This window comes from Schistocerca gregaria, chromosome 7 (genome assembly GCF_023897955.1).
Source record: "Schistocerca gregaria isolate iqSchGreg1 chromosome 7, iqSchGreg1.2, whole genome shotgun sequence".
NCBI classification, from domain to species: domain Eukaryota; kingdom Metazoa; phylum Arthropoda; class Insecta; order Orthoptera; family Acrididae; genus Schistocerca; species Schistocerca gregaria.
Genome location: NC_064926.1, coordinates 272,656,291 through 272,676,538, shown reverse-complemented (window position 1 = coordinate 272,676,538; position 20,248 = coordinate 272,656,291). Strand labels below are relative to the sequence as shown.

The 20,248-nt window shown below is 39.9% G+C and overlaps 1 protein-coding gene across 2 annotated transcripts in view; it reads left to right on the top strand.

Annotated features, from left to right (window-relative positions):
• LOC126281974 (sorbitol dehydrogenase-like) overlaps positions 1–20,248 on the top strand; it is a 115,940-nt gene that overhangs the window by 80,381 nt on the left and 15,311 nt on the right. For both annotated transcript variants that reach the window (XM_049981351.1, XM_049981350.1), the window contains exons 5-7: positions 3,688–3,872; positions 19,596–19,774; positions 19,940–20,061. In XM_049981351.1, coding sequence (XP_049837308.1) covers positions 3,688–3,872; positions 19,596–19,774; positions 19,940–20,061 — 486 coding nt within the window. The remainder of the gene's footprint in view (positions 1–3,687; positions 3,873–19,595; positions 19,775–19,939; positions 20,062–20,248) is intronic.

The window sequence follows — 20,248 nt, the reverse complement described above, 5'->3', positions numbered from 1 at the left end:
TCTGTGACCAAAATGGTACTGAAACAGAGGATGACAGACTAAAGGCCCAAATACTAAATGTCTTTTTCCAAAGCTGTTTCACAGAGGAAGACTGCACTGTAGTTCCTTCTCTAGATTGTCGCACAGATGACAAAATGGTAGATATCGAAATAGATAACAGAGGAATAGAAAAACAATTAACATCGCTCAAAAGAGGAAAGGCCACTGGACCTGATAGGATACCAGTTCAATTTTACACAGAATCCGTGAAGGAACTTGCCCCCCTTCTTGCAGCGGTGTACCACAGGTCTCTAGAAGAGTGTAGCGTTCCAAAGGATTGGGAAAGGGCACAGGTCATCCCCGTTTTCAAGAAGGGTCATCAAACAGATGTACAGAACTATAGACCTATATCTCTAACATTGATCAGTTGTAGAATTTTGGAACATGTATTATGTTAGGATATAATGACTTTTCTGGAGACTAGAAATCTACTCTGAAGGAATCAGCATGGGTTTCAAAAAAGACAATCATGTGAAACCCAGCTCGCGCTATTCATCCACGAGACTCAGAGGGCCATAGACACGGGTCCCCAGGTAGATGCTGTGTTTCTTGACTTCTGCAAGGCATTCAGTACAGTTCCCCACAGTTATTTAATGAACAAAGTAAGAGCATACGGACTATCAGATCAATTGTGTGATTGGATTGAGGAGTTCCTAGATAACAGAACGCAGCATGTCATTCTCAATGGAGAGAAGTCTTCCGAAGTAAGAGTGATTTCAGGTGTGCCGCAGGGGAGTGTCATAGGACCGTTGCTATTCACAATATACATAAATGACCTTGTGGATGACATCGGAAGTTCACTGAGGCTTTTTGCAGATGATGGTGTGGTGTATCGAGAGGTTGCAACAATGGAAAATTGTACTGAAATGCAGGAGGATCTGCAGCGAATTGACGCATGGTGCACGGAATGGCAATTGAATCTCAATGTAGACAAGTGTAATGTGATGCGAATACATAGAAAGATAGGTCCCTTATCATTTAGCTACAAAATAGCAGGTCAGCAACTGGAAGCATTTAATTCCATAAATTATCTGGGAGTACGCATTAGGAGTGATTTAAAATGGAATGATCACATAAAGTTTTTCGTCGGTAAAGCAGATGCCAGACTGAGATTCATTGGAAGAATCCTAAGGAAATGCAATCTGAAAACAAAGGAAGTATGTTACAGTACACTCGTTCATCCACTACTTGAATATTGCTCACCAGTGTGGGATCCATACCAGATAGGGTTGATAGAAGAGATAGAGAAGATCCAATGGAGAGCAGCACACTTTGTTACAGGATCAGAGATGATAGGTAAACTCCAGTGGTAGACTCTGCAAGAGAGACACTCAGTAGCTATGTACGGGCTTTTGTTGAAGTTTCGAGAACATACCTTCACCGAGAAGTCAAGCAGTATATTGCTTCCTCCTACATATATCTTGCAAAGAGACCATGAGGATAAAATTACAGAGATTAGAGCCCACACAGAGGCATACAGACAATCTTTCTTTCCACAAACAATACGAGACTGGAATAGAAGGGAGAACCGACACAGGTACTCAAAGTACCCTCCGCCACACACCATCAGGTGGCTTGTGGAGTATGGATGTAGATGTAAAAGAAGTGCTAAGCTTCACTATTCAGAACACAGGAGACTCTTTTAGCAGTAATTAGAAAAATGTGGAAAGGAGACTGAACAGGAAAGTAACAAATGTGTCACTTCAGCTCATGTCTTTCATGCACACATGTATCACATCTCTGTCTTTATCCATTTATTTCTTTTATACTGTATATCTTTTATTCTTCAAGTTCAATATTAGATATCGTCTTTGCCACTTTTATGTAAATCTGACTTAGATCTGCAATTCACTTACATGATTTTCCAGTAGTAGGTAGTTTTAGGTTCACTTCATTTTTATAATAATCATAGAAATACTCCACACAGTTCTCTGTTGTATTAGAAATCATTTTTATATATGTCTTTGGTTGATATTTATTTTTGGCACTGTAACAAAGTGAAAAATTTAACAGAAGTTATGGACTGACACTGTAAATGTTCCACTTCTTTTACATTTGGTAGCATCTTGTATCTTTGCTTGTCTGGCTGCTGTTTCTTCCGTTTACTCAGTTACTGTCCTTTTTTGCCTCATATGCAGTTCTGTTCTCAGTCCATTCTTATCTTCACTGTTTTGTCAGCTGGACTTCTTGACACTTCTGATCCCTCAGGCCTTCAGATCTCATCTGTAGCTTGTTGTTTTCTCTGTTATTCTGCACCACTGCATATCTCCTCTTGAGTGTGGCTTCTGTGATTCATTCTTGAATAGTATTGTTTTCTCCAGTGCATACTTCTCTTTTATCAGTAATTATGAAAGCTAGCAATGTTGTTGTATATCCATGTTACTGATTTGTAAGTACAAAATTTATCATTAAACTATGGTCAAAAGTATCCAGACACCCTAAGTAATGCAGAACTGATTACTAGATGTGATAAGAGGTGGTTGCCAGTAAAAAGCAGGTAGGGAGTTTTGTGTTGCCAGCACAGAAGTAGTAACAGCAGAATGGGTCAGTCAGGAATCAGAAACATTTCAAACTTTCTAAAGCTGCCCAACTCAACTGTTGGTGATGTGATTGTGAACTGGAAAAGTGAAGGGACACCACAGCTAAACCAAGATGAGACAGGCTTCATGTTCTGATGGACAGGCACTGTTGAGTATTGTAGAGTGTGGGTCTAAAAAAATTGCTACCTGCATTCATACAGCACAATGACTATGCACTGGTGTTAGAATGGGGTAGAATGGTCAATTGGCTCCTAAGCCACACATTTCTGTAGTCGACACTATGCAACACTTGAGTTGGTGTAAAGAGCAATGACACTGGACAATGGATGACTGGAAACAAGTGATTTGGAAGATGAATCATGTTGTACTTGTGTCAGTCTGATGGGAGACTGTGGGTTTGGTGAATTCCTGGAAAGTGTTATATACCACTGTGTGTCATGCCAATGGTGAAGTACAAAGGAAGGGTTGTTACAGTAAGGGTGCATTTTTTATGGTTAGGGTGCAGTTTCCTTATTGTGCTTAAAAAAACACTAAATATGGGAGGATTTGAATGTATTTTACAGCATTGTGTACTGCATACAGTAGAGGAACAGTTCAGAGATGATGACTGTTTATACCAGCTTAACGATGTGCCCTGTCATAAAGCAGCACCTGTGAGGCAATGGTCTATGGACAACAACATTCCTCAAATGGACTCCTCTGCCCAGATTCCAAGAGAACCCAATCCAAGAGAACCCAAGAGAACCCAAGAACCCAAGAGAACAACTTTGGGATGAGTTAGAATATCAAATTCATTCCAAGCCTAAGTGTCCAATATCATTAACTTCTCTGGTTTCAGCTCTTGAGGAAGAATGGGATTCCGTTCCTCCACAGACGTTCCAGACACTTCATTGAAAGTGACTCCAAAAGGGTACAGACTCCATATTAATGTTCACTAACAGGTGTCCAGATACTTTTGAACAGACAGTGTGTTTAAAAGTATATTTATGTTGGAGAACATTTTCATTGTGCAGACACAACATTATTTCAAGAACCTTTCACACATGAACAGACACATACAAGACCATTACATACACACTGTAGAAATTAATCTAGAAAATATCTTCAGGTTGCCTGATAATGTGTCCATGGAGGAAGGTGCTCTCATTCAGCCACTTTCAGTTGGTGTTCAAGCATGTTTTAAGGCAGAAGTAACCCTGGGATCTGTTGTCCTGATAACGGGAGCTGGTCCTATTGGGCTTGTCACACTTGTTGCAGCAAAAGCAATGGGGGCATCTAAGGTGATCATCACAGGTATTTACTTATTTTTCAGAAGAAACACTGTTATTTATAGCAGGTTTGCTGAAATGACCATATTTTAAGATGCTCTGTAATCTGTGTGTTTCTTTATATAATCAAAATTTTCTAACATGTCGGCTGCCACATGCATAGTGATGGATGTTTCACTGCCAAGCCACAGCATCAGTGAAAGGCTCTGCTGTGGCTGCCAACAGGCACACAGCATAAGGCATAAAACTCTGTTGTGGCTGGCAGTAGCTTTGTGGCAGTCAGTATGATAATATGCAGCAATGCAGATAGTCAGTGTGTTAATGTGAAGCAATGCAGATATTTTCAACCCAAATGTATAGAAATTTGATTTGTTAATTTTTCTTTCATGTGTTCAGGAAACTTCCTTGGTTTTTACTCCATGTGAGTACAAGTTGACGGCACAAAAACAAACAGACCAGTGCCCAAACTTATGATTTCATCATAAATATGTTAACCAATGGTTATGTAAATAAAATAGAAAGAAACTTCCACATGGGAAAAATATATTAAAAACAAAGATTCCAAGACTTACCAAGCGGGAAAGCGCCGGCAGACAGGCACATGAACAAAACACACAAACACACACACAGAATTACTAGCTTTCGCAACCGATGGTTGCTTCTTCAGGAAGGAGAGGGAAAGACGAAAGGATGTGGGTTTTAAGGGAGAGGGTAAGGAGTCATTCCAATCCCGGGAGCGGAAAGACTTCCCTTAGGGGAAAAAAAAGGACAGGTGTACACTCGCACACACACACACACATATCCATCTGCACATACACAGACACAAGCAGACATATTTAAAGGCAAAGAGTAAGGGCAGAGATGTCAGTCGAGGCGGGTAGGAAGTACAGAGGCAAAGAAGTTGTTGAAAGACAGGTGAGGTATAAGCAGCGGCAACTTGAAATTAGCGGAGGTTGAGGCCTGGCGGATATCGAGAGGAGAGGATATACTGAAGGGCGAGTTCCCATCTCCAGAGTTCGGATAGGTTGGTGTTGGTGGGAAGTATCCAGATAACTCGGACGGTGTAACACTGTGCCAAGATGTGCTGGCCGTGCATCAAGGCATGTTTAGCCACAGGGTGATCCTCATTACCAACAAACACTGTCTGCCTGTGTCCATTCATGCGAATGGACAGTTTGTTGCTGGTCATTCCCACATAGAAGGCGTCACAGTGCAGGCAGTTCAGTTGGTAAATAACGTGGGTGCTTTCACACGTGGCTCTCCCTTTGATCGTGTACACCCTCCGGGTTACAGGACTGGAGTAGGTGGTGGTGGGAGGGTGCATAGGACAGGTTTTACACCGGGGGCGGTTGCAAGGGTAGGAGCCAGAGGGTAGGGAAGGTAGTTTGGGGATTTCATAGGGATGAACCAAGAGGTTACGAAGGTTAGGTGGACAGCGGAAAGATACTCTTGGTGGAGTGGGGAGGATTTCATGAAGGATGGATCTCATTTCGGGGCAGGATTTTAGGAAGTCGTATCCCTGCTGGAGAGCCACATTCAAGGTCTGATCCAGTCCCGGGAAGTATTCTGTCACAAGTGGGGCACTTTTGGGGTTCTTCTGTGAGAGGTTCTGGGTTTGAGGGGATGGACAATAACAGTGAATGCATATGCAAAAAAGTGAGGAAATGCCGAATTTCATGTGTAAAAGGTATGGGAAATGTAAATAACACTGTTAAAGATTCTGCTCCTAGTTGTGAAGAACAATTTTTGACAAAGTCACTGAGTTCATTGAAGAAGAAAATTAGTGAAGGAATTGTTGATGCTGTATATGGTACCAAAAATGAGTTTTTTCAGTGTATTTAGGTTAACTGACTTAGAAAGAAATACTTGCCCTTATGATTAATATGCATGTGGTAATAGTGGGTCAAACGGCCTCAGAGTGTATGCTGACATTGACAGAACTGGTATTGTAGGTAATACACATATTTTGTATAAAATTTGTTAATATGATGTTCAGTTCAAGACTTCTGCTCTCAATGGGAAGATGTATGAGGTGAATGTAAGATTTATTGTGCCATGAGATGCTTAGGTGTAGGGAGAGAAGGCACAAACTTGTTTTGTGGCTTAATCAACATGCCTGCACCAGTGACTAGATTTGGTGATTACAGCAGACCACTCTTCAGTGTTCTTGAAGATGAGTGCAAGGAGCACATGATAGCAGCTGTTGAGGAAGCTGTAGATATAAACAATGAAGGGGAAGGAGGATATTGTGTACTGAAGACAGATCTGTGTGTCTCTTGTGATGGAACCTGGATGAAGAGTTGTGGATACAGGGGAAATCTTAGACTTCCAAGTAATGAGCAAATATTGCTCTCAGTGTGACACAAGAAAGAACAATGATGCATGGCAGTGAAGAAGAGAAATGGCAACAAGAACACAAGAAAGTATGCTGCAAGAACTACCAGGGGTCAAGTGGTGAGATGGAAGCAACTGGAATGAAACTGATATTCCAATGGTCCGTTGAACAATATGGTAGTAGGTATGTGAAGTATCTAGGTGACGGAGTTTTCAGTGTCTTTAAGACCGTTTTAGAGAGCAATCCTTATGGCTCATAAATAAAAATTGAAAAACTGGAACATGGGGGGCATGATCAAAAGCAAATGAGTGGTAGACTTCTCAGAGTGAAGAAAGAAATGAAATTCAAGAAATTAGAAGATGAGAACCCACTGGGAGGTGTTAATAGACTGACAGACAAGGAAATTCACACTTAACAAATATATTATGCAAAAGCTATCAGGGATATCTTACATAGTGTGAAGACAATGCAGTAAGTTGTCTGGGAAATATTCTTTCACAAACTTTCCACAGAACATTCCCTCTGTGTCATATTGTGGTGTAAATATTTTCAGGCAGAAGCCAGTGGAAAGCTATACACCTGCAAACATGGTTTGCCACTTGCTGTTCTCGTCATTATAAAACCAACTTCCATGTACCTAGCCAATCCTGAACTGATGAAAAAATGTGAACATGGGAAAACATGGAATACAAATGGGAGCTACAATCATCTTATTTGGATGTGTTGTCCAAAAACAGCATTTGTGTCCTCAATTGTTGTGAAGATAGCTGCATATGATGCCTGTCTATTATTCAATAGTGGAAATGTAGGTAGGATTAAGTGCCTGCAGAGACTGAGCTTCCATCCAAGTGCATTCACACTGAAGATACTCAGAAGCATCAATGAAGCATGACTGTGTCCAGGCAGCAGAAGAAAAAATGCAAACGTTGGCTAGGCAAAGGAGGCAGGGCAAGATATTACTACAGGAAGACGAGAAAGAGAATAAAGATTGTGGATACAGACAGCATTAGTGAATATAGGTACAGTAATGTTGTCGAAAACAGAAATAAAAACTTTAAATGTGAATTACCATAAACTGACTGTTTGAGCTATAATGCACCTTTTCTCAGGAAATATAAAAGCTAACATGCTGAAATTTGGCATAGTTCTTAAGAATTACTCAGTGAATAATCCTGTGCAGCACTGGTCATGTCATTTTCCAAGAAAACATCCTCCCATTCATCTTAAGAAATTCTGAGAAACATTGAAAAACTGGTTAGGAATTTCAACTACTGTCCTCCTTTATGCAAGTACAGTGCACTAGTCAATGTGTCACCTTGCTTGGTATTCACAATAAAGACATGCCAAAATTATTAATTTAAAAAAATGCTCTAGTATTTGATGATGATACAAGTGTACCAATGAAGAATACAGACACAGTTACATCAGTAGCTGAGTAAATTTGTAATTAGGTCACAACATCCCCCTAACCTTACAATAACTGATTTCCTGCAATTCCAGTGTAATAAAAATGAGTTTGCAGCTTCCTGAAGTAGATGTTGTTTATTGCTTTTTGCATGAAATCTCTTTGTTTAACATCTTGAGGTCCAGATTGGCAACAATTTAAAACAAAATCAAACCCCAGATAATACAAATAAAAAAGTCTGTTCAGTGTGCTTTCCATTTCATGATCTTCTTCTTAAATATGGTCCAGTTTGATACAAAGCCGACTTAATGACATTTAGTTGTTTGTGTAGCATACAGAAAGAAAATTTTAGTAGTTTGAAATTGCATAACATGAATATTTATGAGATTAAGACAAACTATTCTCTTTGAACCAGTTGCAGAAAGATCAGTTATCACCTTGTCTGTGTCTGGTACAATTAAGTTTGGGCTCTTGATCTGTATGCTTGTGCCATCAGTAAATATTAAAGCATTAAATGTACTATTAACATCACTGGAGAGAAATTTAGGTAGGTTGGGAAACTACTCAGTGGTCCCATTACCAATTCTTGTGGATTCTACATTTCAAGCTCTCCCATCCCAAACGTAGAAGTGGAAGTAACGTGAGGCCAAAATGTCCAGTTGACACATTATGATTTTCATTTTTTCCTGAGACTCTGTGACACTTGTGCTTCTATTGTGATGGCTACAGAAAATACAAACAGGATGATTTTTGTTGTTTAGCTGTGTCAAGATAATGTAAACTCTGTAGATGATCCCTTGCAAAAATAAATTCTGTGAATATCATACTTACCCTGTCATTTCCTTGTGTTGGTATTAGTTAACTCTTTCTCTTTATAAGGTTTCTTATCTTTCAATAAAACACAATAAGTTAGTTTGGGCTCTGAGTGAAAAGTTTGTCCATTGCAGCATTGATTTGCTAGTAATTGTTCCAACTATATTTACTGTGCTAGTTTAATATAACTGGGTAAATAAAAAATCTGATTGTCAAGTGATGGCAGGAGAACACACACTAAAAAAATGTTCTGTGTATACAGGCTTTCGATACCAGTAGCTCCTTCTGGCAGAAAGGTTGAAGGGGAAGGAAGAGGGGTGCAGAAGGGCTGGGGAGCTTTAGGGAAAGGGGTAGACTTAGGAAAAGTCACCCAGAATTCCAAGTCAGGGGAACATACTGGACGGAATGAGAAAGAAAGACTGATTGTTGGGTGGTACACCAGACAAGGTTTGAAAACATGGTAGCTTAAAGGTGGAAGACAGACTAATATGCAAGACAGAGATTACTGCTAAAACAATGTACACAACTTAATAAGAATGAAAAGCTAAGTGCACTGTATGTAATAGAGGTGAGAGGGGGACAAGGAAAAATAGACAGGTCAGAAAATGAAAATAGAGTGAAGAAAGGAGTAGTTACTGTGCAGAAAAACTGACGAAGAAGAAATTAATGTAAATTAAGGCCAGATGATGGCTAGAACAAAGGAAATGTAGTGCTAATTCCCACCTGCAGAATTCTGAGAAACCGGTGTCCTGAGGAAGGATCCATATGGCACATGTGGTGAAATGGACACTGAGGTCATGACTGTCATGTTGTAGAGCATGCTCTGCAACAGGATATTGTGTTTTGCTGGTACATACCCTATGCCTATGCCCATTCGTCTTGATAACATGGTGGTAGTTATGCCGATGTAAAGGGCTGGACAATGTTTACTTAATAGCTGGTATATGATGAGTCATTTCACAGGCAGCTCACCCTTGGACAGTATATGTTTTGCCAGTTTCAGGGCTGGTATATATGGTGGTAGGAGGGTGCATAGGGCAAGTCTTGCAGCAGGTATGCTCACAGGTATAGGAACCACAGGGTAGGGAGATGGATGCAGAAGAAGAATTGGGTCATACAAGGATATTGTGTAGATTGAGAGGTCAATGAAAATCTATTCTAGGTGTGGTGGAGAAAATATCAGACAGAATGGACCTTATTTCAGGGCATGGTTTTCGGATGTCAGGTCCTTGTCTAAGTAGCTGATTAACACATTTGATACCAGGTAAATACTGAGCGACAAGTGGTGTGCTCCGAAGTTGTTTTTCGGAAGGATCAGTAGTACCGGAATTAGATGTGATGGCCTGGGTAATTTGCTTTTGAACTAGGCTGTTGAGACAGTTAAGTCCATTGAAGGCTGAGTTCAGAATGATGGTGTATTTCTGTGGATCTTAGGAAGAACGTAAAAGGTGGGGATGTGTGTTTTGGGCTGAGTAAAATGTTCTGTGGGTTGAGGTGTTAGTTCTTGTGAGGGGCCTGAGGTTTTAAGGAGGAATTGCAGTCCAGTTTCAATCACAGTGATAGGATCGTGATGGCAGATGCTGTATGGAAAGGCGTCAGACAGTTGATGTAGACCTCCAATAACATACTCTTGTTGGTCAAGTACCACAATAGTAGATTCTTTGGCTCCTGGGAGGATAATGATAGAATCTTCAGCTTTTAGGGACTGAAGATCCTGGAGTTCTGTGGAAGACAAATTAGGGTCATGTTAGAAGGACCTGGGGAAGGGTTGTGAAACAATTATGGATGCGACGAATTCTTGGAAGGCTTGAAAGGGATGATTTTGAGGTAGTGGAGGTGCATCAAGTTGGAATCATGGTTAGAACTGTTCAAGGCAGGGTTTAATGTCAGGTTTGCTGTTGGAAAGGTTTTGGGATTGGTTTGCAAAGTGATATTTCCAGCTGGCATTGCATGTGAAGGAAAGCATGAGTAAATGCAGTTTAGAGCTGAAAGTGAGACCCTTGGATAATGGAGATAATTCAGAAGAGGAGAGTGCTTTAGAAGAGAGGTTGAGAACACTGTACTGCTGTGACTGATTCTTATGATTTGGAATTATTATTGTTCTGGGAGGCCATGTTGAAGGCTGATAGATGTTAAGCAGGTTGACCAGGCTCAGTTTGTATCAGAGGTGTGGTGGTTGATGGTGTGGCTATTTAGGGAGCTGCAGAGGGACAAGAAGGGAAACAGCACTGTTGAGGTAGTTTAGGAGAAGGTGGGATAGTTTTTTGATGTGAAGTTTGGAATATTGCTGCAGTCTGAAGTTGTCTTGGCGGATGATACCATACAAGGAAAAATGAGGGGTAGATAACTGCAGAATTTTATAGAAGGAGAGAAATCTACTGGAAATTGGCAGATGAGGCATATGCCACAGCTTAGCCAGGTAAGTGCAAGAGATTGCTGTATTTGAAACTTTAAAAGAGCCTGGTGTAGAGTGGAATTACATCCAGAAAGTGGGACTTTCAGTGTGCCTTTGGGAGTAACCCCAAGGGATGAGCAGGTTTCAAGAAATGGAATGTTCTTCAAAGCACCAATGAAACATATATTTGCCTTAGTAGACTAACATGTGCAATCCATAGTACATAGACTTCAATCCAATATTAAAGACATCAGCCATTTCCAGGACTGCCTGAAATCCATGCTCCTCCCTCTCCCACCACACAATCTTGCTTGTCACCACTGATGCACCACTGCGAAAGCAAAGAGAGCTTCACTCCAAGTTTAAACGCAGCCAAAACCCCTCAGACAAACAGAAGCTAAACGATGTAAAAGTTAGCGTAAGGAGGGATATGCGTGAAGCGATCAGTGAATTTGAGAGTAAAATTCTATGTACCGACTTGACAGAAAATCCTAGGAAGCTCTGGTCTTACGCTAAATCAGTAAGTGGCTCGAAACAGCATATCCAGACACTCCGGGATGATGATGGCATTGAAACAGAGGATGACACGCGTAAAGCTGAAATACTAAACACCTTTTTCCAAAGCTGTTTCACAGAGGAAGACTGCACTGCAGTTCCTTCTCTAAATCTTCGCACAAACGAAATAATGGCTGACATCGAAATAAGTGTCCAAGGAATAGAAAAGCAACTGGAATCACTCAACAGAGGAAAGTCCACTGGACCTGACGGGATACCAGTTCGATTCTACACAGAGTACGCGAAAGAACTTGCCCTCCTTCTAACAGCCGTGTACCGCAAGTCTCTAGAGGAACGGAAGGTTCCAAATGATTGGAAAAGAGCACAGGTAGTCCCAGTCTCCAAGAAGGGTCATCAAGCAGATGCGCAAAACTATAGACCTATATCTCTGACATCGATCTGTTGCAGAATTTTAGCCCGCATCTCGTGGTTGTGCCGTAGCGTTCTCGTTTCCCACACCCGGGTTTCCGGGTTAGATTACCGGCGGGGTCAGGGATTTTCTCTGCCTCGTGATGGCTGGGTGTTGTGTGATGTCTTAGGTTAGTTAGGTTTAAGTAGTTCTAAGTTCTAGGGGACTGATGACCATCGATGTTAAGTCCCATAGTGCTCAGAGCCATTTGAACCATTTTGTAGAATTTTAGAATATGTTTATTGCTCGCGTATCATGTTGTTTTTGGAAACCCAGAATCTACTCTGTAGGAATCAACATGGATTCCGGAAACAGTGATCGTGTGAGACCCAACTCGCTTTATTTTTTCATGAGACCCAAAAAATATTAGATACAGGCTCCCAGGCAGATGCCATTTTCCTTGACTTCCGGAAGGCATTCGATACAGTTCCGCACCATCGCCCGATAAACAAAGTAAGAGCCTACGGAATATCAGACCAGCTGTGTGGCTGGATTGAAGAGTTTTTAGCAAATAGAACACAGCATGTTGTTATCAATGGAGAGACGTCTACAGACATTAAAGTAACCTCTGGCATGCCACAGGGGAGTGTTATGGGACCATTGGTTTTCACAATATATACAAATGACCTAGTAGATAGTGTCGGAAGTTCCATGCGGCTTTTCGCGGATGATGCTGTAGTATACAGAGAAGTTGCAGCATTAGAAAATTGTAGTGAATTGCAGGAAGATCTGCAGCGGATAGGCACTTGGTGCAGGGAGTGGCAACTGACTCTTAACACAGACAAATATAATGTATTGCGAGTACATAGAAAGAAGGATCCTTTATTGTATGATTCTATGATAGTGGAACAAACACTGGTAGCAGTTACTTCTGTAAAATATCTCGAGTATGCGTGCGGAATGATTTGAAGTGGAATGATCACATACAATTAATTGTTGGTAAGGCGGGTGCCAGGTTGAGATTCATTGGGAGAGTCCTTAGAAAATGTCGCCCATCAACAAAGGAGGTGGCTTACAAAACACTCGTTCGACCTATACTTGAGTATTGCTTGTCAGTGTGGGATCCATACCAGATCGGGTTGACAGAGGAGATAGAGAAGATCCAAAGAAGAGCGGCGTGTTTCGTCACAGGGTTATTTGGTAACCGTGATAGCATTACGGAGATGTTTAGCAAACTCAAGTGGCAGACTCTGCAAGAGAGGCGCTTGCTCGCCAGGTTTCGAGAGGGTGCGTTTCTGGATGAGGTATTGAATATATTGCTTCCCCCTACTTATACCTCCCAAGGAGATCACGAATGTAAAATTAGAGAGATTCGAGCGCGCACGGAGGATTTCAGACAGTCGTTCTTCCCACAAACCATACGCGACTGGAACAGAAAAGGGAGGTAATGACAGTGGCACGTAAAGTGCCCTCCGCCACACACCGTTGGGTGGCTTGTGGAGTATAAATGTAGATGTAGATGCCACATCCCTCTATATCAACATTGCCCATGTATATAGTTTGTCTGCTGCTGAACTTTTCCTCAGTCAGCACCCACCCGATTCCAGATCTATGACATCCTTTCTGCTTACCTTAATCAACTTTACACTTACCAACTACTTCACCTTTGAAGGCAGACATACAAACAGATCACGAGACAGCCATGGGAACCAGGATGGCTCTTTCCTATGCCAACCTTTTCAAGAGTCGCTTTGAGGGGACTTACCTGGGATCCATAAACCTTCAGACCCAGTTTGGTTTAGATACACTGATGACATCTTTCCATGTGGACTCATGGTTAGGCTTACCTGCTAAAATTCCTGGAAACTCTAAATACATTGTACCAATTAAATTTCACATTATCCTATTCCAAACCCCATGTGACTTTCCTTGGGGTTGATCTCATCCCCACCAAAGGCCAGCTACACGCTTCTGTGCACATTAAACCTATTAACAAACAATAGTACTCTATTTTGACCATTGCCATCCTATCTGTGTCAAACTTTCCCTCCCATATGGCCTTGGCATTCAAGGCAAACGTATTTGTTCAGATGCAGACACTTTACAGCAATAGTCCACCATTCTCACCTCAGCCTTCATTGAATGTAATTTATCCCACCAACCTAGTTCAAAATGAGATTTCCTGGGCCATCACATCCAATCTTGGTACCGTTGATCCCTCAAGAAATGAGCTTCAGAGCACATCGCTCGTTGCTCAATATTATCCTGGTATTGAATGTATTAATCAGCTACTTCAAGAAGGCCATGACTTCCTACAACCATGCCCTGAAATGAGGCCCATTCTGTCTGATATTTTACCCACCACACCTAGAATAGCTTTTCATCGCCCTCCCAATCTCTACAAAAGCCTTTTCAAACCCAGTGCTGCTTCTGCACCCATCTCCCTACCCTATTGTTCCTATAAGTGTGAGCATTCCTGCTGCAAGACCTGCTCTGTGTACCCTCATACTACCATATACACCAGTCCTGTAACTGGCAAAACGTATACTATCAAAAGGAGAGCCACCTGTCAAATGACACATGATACACCAGCTGTTATGTAAACACTGTTCGGCCTCTTAACATTGGCAAGACTACCCTCAAGTTATCAGTTAGGATGAATGGGCATAGGCAGAGGGTGTATACCAGCAACACACAATATCCTGTTGCAGAGCATGCTCTACAACATGACATCGACCTCAGTGCCTGTCACCCCTGGACACCAGTTTCTCAGAACTCTGCAGGTGGGAATCAGCACTACATGTCCTTCTTTCTCACCACCCAGATGGCCTTAATTCGTGTTAATGTCTTTCATCTCAGTATTTCTTTGAAGTAACTGCTTGTTTCTTCAATCCATTTTCTTTTTCTGCATCTTTCATTTGCTGACATGTTTATTTTTCACGATCCCCTTCTCATCTGTCTTACACAAAATGCGCTTAGCTTTTCCCTCTTATTAAGTGATGCATGATGTTGTAACAGTGATCTCTGTCTTGCATATTAACCTGTCTTCCACCTTCAATCTCTCAAGTTTTCAAATATTGTTTGGTGCAGTCCCAACAATCAGCCTCTCCACATCCAATGTGGTAGGTCTCCCCTGACCCAGAGTTCTGGGTGACTTTTTCAAACTCTAACCCTTTTCCTAAACCTCTCCAGCCCTTTCTCCTCCACTCCTCCTCCTTTCCCTTAAACCCTTTTGACAGAAGAAGGAGCCACATATGTAAAACCTTTTTTTTATATGTGTTCTCCTGCTGCTACTTGGTGAGAAGACTTTTTATCTATTCAGTTACATAATATTGTCAAAAATTGATTATTTTTTGGTGTACTGCGCTCGTTTGTCACTGAAAAAGTTCTTCTAACACTCCTTACATTAATAATTGTGAGTACTGGTGAACCATAACCTGTTCCAATACTTCCATGTTACTGACACTACACATTAAAGTTTTAGAAATGATTGCACTTTTAGTGAATATCAGCAATGTTTTGCATTACAGTAATTAGTTTAAACCTCACTATCAGCAATAGTGATGTAATCAGATCATAATAAAAGTAACTCCCTTGTAAAGTCTTCAAACAGTGTGGTTGCATTAATCTTTCAGTGTACTTGATTCTACTTAATAATTCCGCATGTAAATATTATCTGTAAGTGAGAAATTGTAATGTATCATTTGATGATACTTAATTTGGTAGTTAGTTCTGTACAAGCAAGACCCTCAACCATGTAATGAACCAAGAGGGAGCTGAAATGTATTGAAATTGTAGTGATAAAAAACAATGAGAATAGTGGGAGTGACAAAAAATTATAATTTAAATGCTCATATATATTTAATAAAATTATGTTTTGTTTGGTGCTATGTTGATATTTGCCATCAAGATCAGTTTCATATTTGTATTTGAAAACCATCTTCAGAGGAATAAGTTAATATGTCTTTCACATGGCCTGGCAACTTCATTGTATTTCTCCATGTGAGCACAGGTTGAGTATTGCACTTGAACCGTATTCATATTCCCACTGAATATTTACATTTTTATTTCTGGGTGTCATCAAACTTTTATTAATAAACTAACCATTGGTTAAGACGAAAGGATGTGGGTTTTAAGGGAGAGGGTAAGGAGTCATTCCAATCCAGGGAGCGGAAAGACTTCCCTTAGGGGAAAAAAAAGGACAGGTGTACACTCGCACACACACACACACACACATATCCATCCGCACATACACAGACACAAGCAGACATATTTAAACGCAAAGAGTAAGGGCAGAGATGTCAGTCGAGGCGGGTAGGAAGTACAGAGGCAAAGAAGTTGTTGAAAGACAGGTGAGGTATAAGCAGCGGCAACTTGAAATTAGCGGAGGTTGAGGCCTGGCGGATATCGAGAGGAGAGGATATACTGAAGGGTGAGTTCCCATCTCCAGAGTTCGGATAGGTTGGTGTTGGTGGGAAGTATCCAGATAACTCGGACGGTGTAACACTGTGCCAAGATGTGCTGGCCGTGCATCAAGGCTATTTTGATATCTCAGTTTTTCAAGTAAATATTTATGATCTATCCACAGCGTATTAGGCTCTATGAATACTTGCACCAGTATGCAGTATTTCGTGCCTCAAAATTACATATTTTGGATAAATACACTCAATCCTCAGTTACAGAATCATGTTCTGGGGAACAAGTGATGTGAATATTCAGTCTGCCATCACGGTACAGAAAAGAGCTGTATAGGTAATAACAAATAGCAGCAATAAGGCCCAATGCACTGCTTTATTCAAAAAACTAGAAATTCTGACTGTTCCATGTGAATACATTTTCCAGACTGTAATGTATATGAGGAAAAATATTCATCTGTATGCTACAAACATCTCAGTACCTGACCATGAAACTACATCCAGCCACCAATTATACTTAAACAGCTAAAACAAGTCCAAAACACAGAACAGTATGCTATATAATTGCCTAAAACTGCACAACAGACTGCCAAAGGAAATATAAGATGTAAATGAACTTCATATCTTCAGCCAAAAGCTAAAAACAAATTTATTAAGCAAAAGTTGTTACAAGGTAAATGGGTCTTTAGAATAACTGTAGATAGCTATTTAGTAGACACAAATACCATATAGGCCTATATAAAGTGACAGCATATGGCATAATTATAAATATTGTAGGAACTGACCTGTAAAAATTGTAAGAATTGACTTGTAAACATGTAGGAACCCGTGTGCGTTTTAGTTCATAAGACACAATTGATGACATCCATACAATTTGTATTGTTATATGGATAAAAAAACATATCAACCAATCAGAAACAAAGTTAGAAAAATACCAAAAAGTGTGAGATTAAATATAGTTTTCTCGCTAAAGCATCTTGAAGTCTACCCAACCAAGTATGGCACACTTAAAAATGATAATAAATTTTATATTACTGTTATTATTCACAAGAAGCTTACAAAGTTTTGTTACAAATAGAGATATAAACTATACACACTTAAGATGCACACATACATATAAAGTATTTGATCAAGTAAAAGATATATTGCAAATCACTGCTCTCACAGTATTCTTTCTATCTCTCTCTCTTTTTTCTTTACATCACATCACCAAACAAGTTATTTGTGAATAACAACCACATTAACTACATGAAATAAATAAATCAAGTGATAATTAGACAGTAGCAAACAAACAAACAAGTCCCCATATACAGAGTGCTGCGGACTACCGTAACAGCCCTTTTCTTGAAAACAAAATTTTAAAGATTTTTTGGGTAAATGCATTTTTACTAAAAAGCACTTTCATTAAAACAATAAGGGAGATTTGAATGGTGAACTTTCCACTGCCTAAGAGCTGTTGGAAAACAGAAAAAAAATGAACTCAGTTCCAGCTTTTCAAATGGGTACACAGCACAGTGCATCTGCAAAGTCTCTCTGCAGCAACGAGCTCCATATGTCTCGCCTTGCAGGGCACATAAGGTAGGCTGCACATTCATGTTGCCGTATGAGCTAGGGGCCAGGATTGGCTGCTAGTGGCTGCATTTATGTTGGGAGATGGGTTACAACATTATTACAACTAAAACAAAGAAATTAATTATATTAATTACAATTAAATGCACCATACTTATCAATATGACATTACGGGCTGGAAATGTTTTCCTCTTTCTCAAAGGCGCAGTTCAACATGTTTACATTTAATTGTGAACACCTTTACCAATGTTTCACATGTAACTGGACGTAGATAATGAATTTTCACTGTCTCCAGTTCACCTACTGTTTTTTGGTTATTTTGGTCCAGAAATGTTTAAGCACATCCCAAAGGAAGTAGTCAGGCAGAGAGAGACTCATTGAGCATGGGGTAAGAAACCTTTCATAATTACTCTGTCTCCAAAGATTTCATTTAAAAGTCATAGAGACTAGTTTTCTGTATGAGTAGTAGCATTGTCTTGTTGGAAAAATGAATGATTGATCTCATTTTTATCCAGAAGAGCAATAAATGGATAAATTATTTGGGAACAATAGACATCAGAAGTGATAGTAGTATCAAAAACGATCCACACCATGATCCACACTCGTGTTATGGCAATCCACACCTGATTTTGTCTGTGTGCAATGGCATTTCTCTTAAGGCATGTTGATTTTCTGATGACCAAATTTTTTGACTTTTGGGAATTAATGTACCCAGGTATGTGAAACCAGCCCCATCACTAAAAAAGATTTGATGGAAAACACTATCTCCACATCAGTCAACAAATTGCTGAAACCAATTACAGTACACTTTTCATTTTGTGTGGTCTATACAATGTAACTGTTACTCAGTAGTAATTTTTATATGCATACATCTCCACGTTTTTGGTTGTGGCCTTAAGTGCTGTTGTAGGGAGACATTAGTCTCGTGCAATAATCCCCTCATTGATTTTGTTGGCCTCCACATCACGACATCTGAAATGTTATCAAGCTAAAATTATGGGCCTACCAGTTCATGGTGAATCATGAACCGAACCTGTTGTCTGGAATTTGCTACTTAAATCACCTAGAGGGTCACAATGTGGACACCTCAAAGCAGGACAAGACACTCTACATTTCCACCTCACATGCTCTGTAAAGTTTCCTCCTGCCGCTGTAAAGTTTCCTTCTGCACGTAAAACCTCTTCCACTAAAAACACTCTCTCTGCAAGAGTAAGCATTCTCATTGCATTCAGCTTACACAAGAACTGGACAACAACACAACTAACAGCTGCAATGCACATGCAACAGAACTACCGCCATGCTACCACTGCAGGTCCATTTAACATATGCAGGCAAGACTTGAATGTTCTGGCAACCATATGTGCTCCACAAGGTGAGACACACTAGGCTCACAACTACAGAAAGACTTTGTGGGCACATGGTATAAAATTAGTACAACTGAATGGAGCACTAATAAAACTGTTCATAATTTTTTTTTAATTTTGCTCTGAGTTGTTTATATCATCAAAAAACTCTTTGTGCCACTGCAGTAAATAAGTAAAACAGAAAATGAAATAAAACAGAGCAAAAGATAAGAAAATAAAACCAAAATGCAAAGTACTATTGATATAATAGAAATATGTATCGACTAACTGAAAATTTGTGTACAGTATCAAAGGAAAAGAGTGGATTAATTTGAAAATGTAGATGCATACTATAATAAGACAAAGCATTATAAAAGACTGTCTGTATCTTTATACACTGCTTGCAAATTCAGAGGAGCTGATTGCATTTAGCATACTACAGACATAGTTTCTAGTGTCATTTGTATGGGACAGTGACTTGCATATGTCATAAACTGTGTGTACTCATATCAGTAAATAGAAATCCATTCTTTAATTAAGCTAACTGAATCGTCTTATGAAAATTACAGATATTATCGCTCATCGTCTCCAAGTAGCTAAAACATTTGGAGCTGATTTCACTCTTCAAGTCTCACAGAATGATATTGTGGAACAACAGGTTGAAAAAATACATTCCATGTTAAATGAAGCACCTGACATAAGCATAGATTGCTGTGGACTCGAGGAAACTGTTAAGTTATGTTTGCAGGTATGTCCAACAATCACTTCATTACTTTGCATGAGAAGTAATTTATGTATTAATATCACAGATAAATGTCTTACATTTACATATTAGTTCATTCCAATATATATATATATAAATCAGTGTGATAAAACACTAAACATGCATTATAATGATTACTGTAATAAACAGGCAACTCGTTCTGGAGGCAAACTTGTTGTTGTTGGCTTAGCTGGACGTGAAATGACCCTTGAACTTGGGAAAGGTATATTCCGTGAAGTTGATGTTCGTGGTGTTTTTCGTTTCTGCAATGTGTAAGTATCCCAGTAAAAGGAGGTTCTAACATAAATAATATCATCTGATTGTTTTTTATAGTAATTAAATATAAGCATTTAAACTTATTAAGATACAGAATGGCTGGCAGTACTTACGTCTGGTAAGTGACAGTCCAGCACAGTTCTAAACAAAACTTGAAGAATGTGGGGGAAGGGGGGGTGGGGT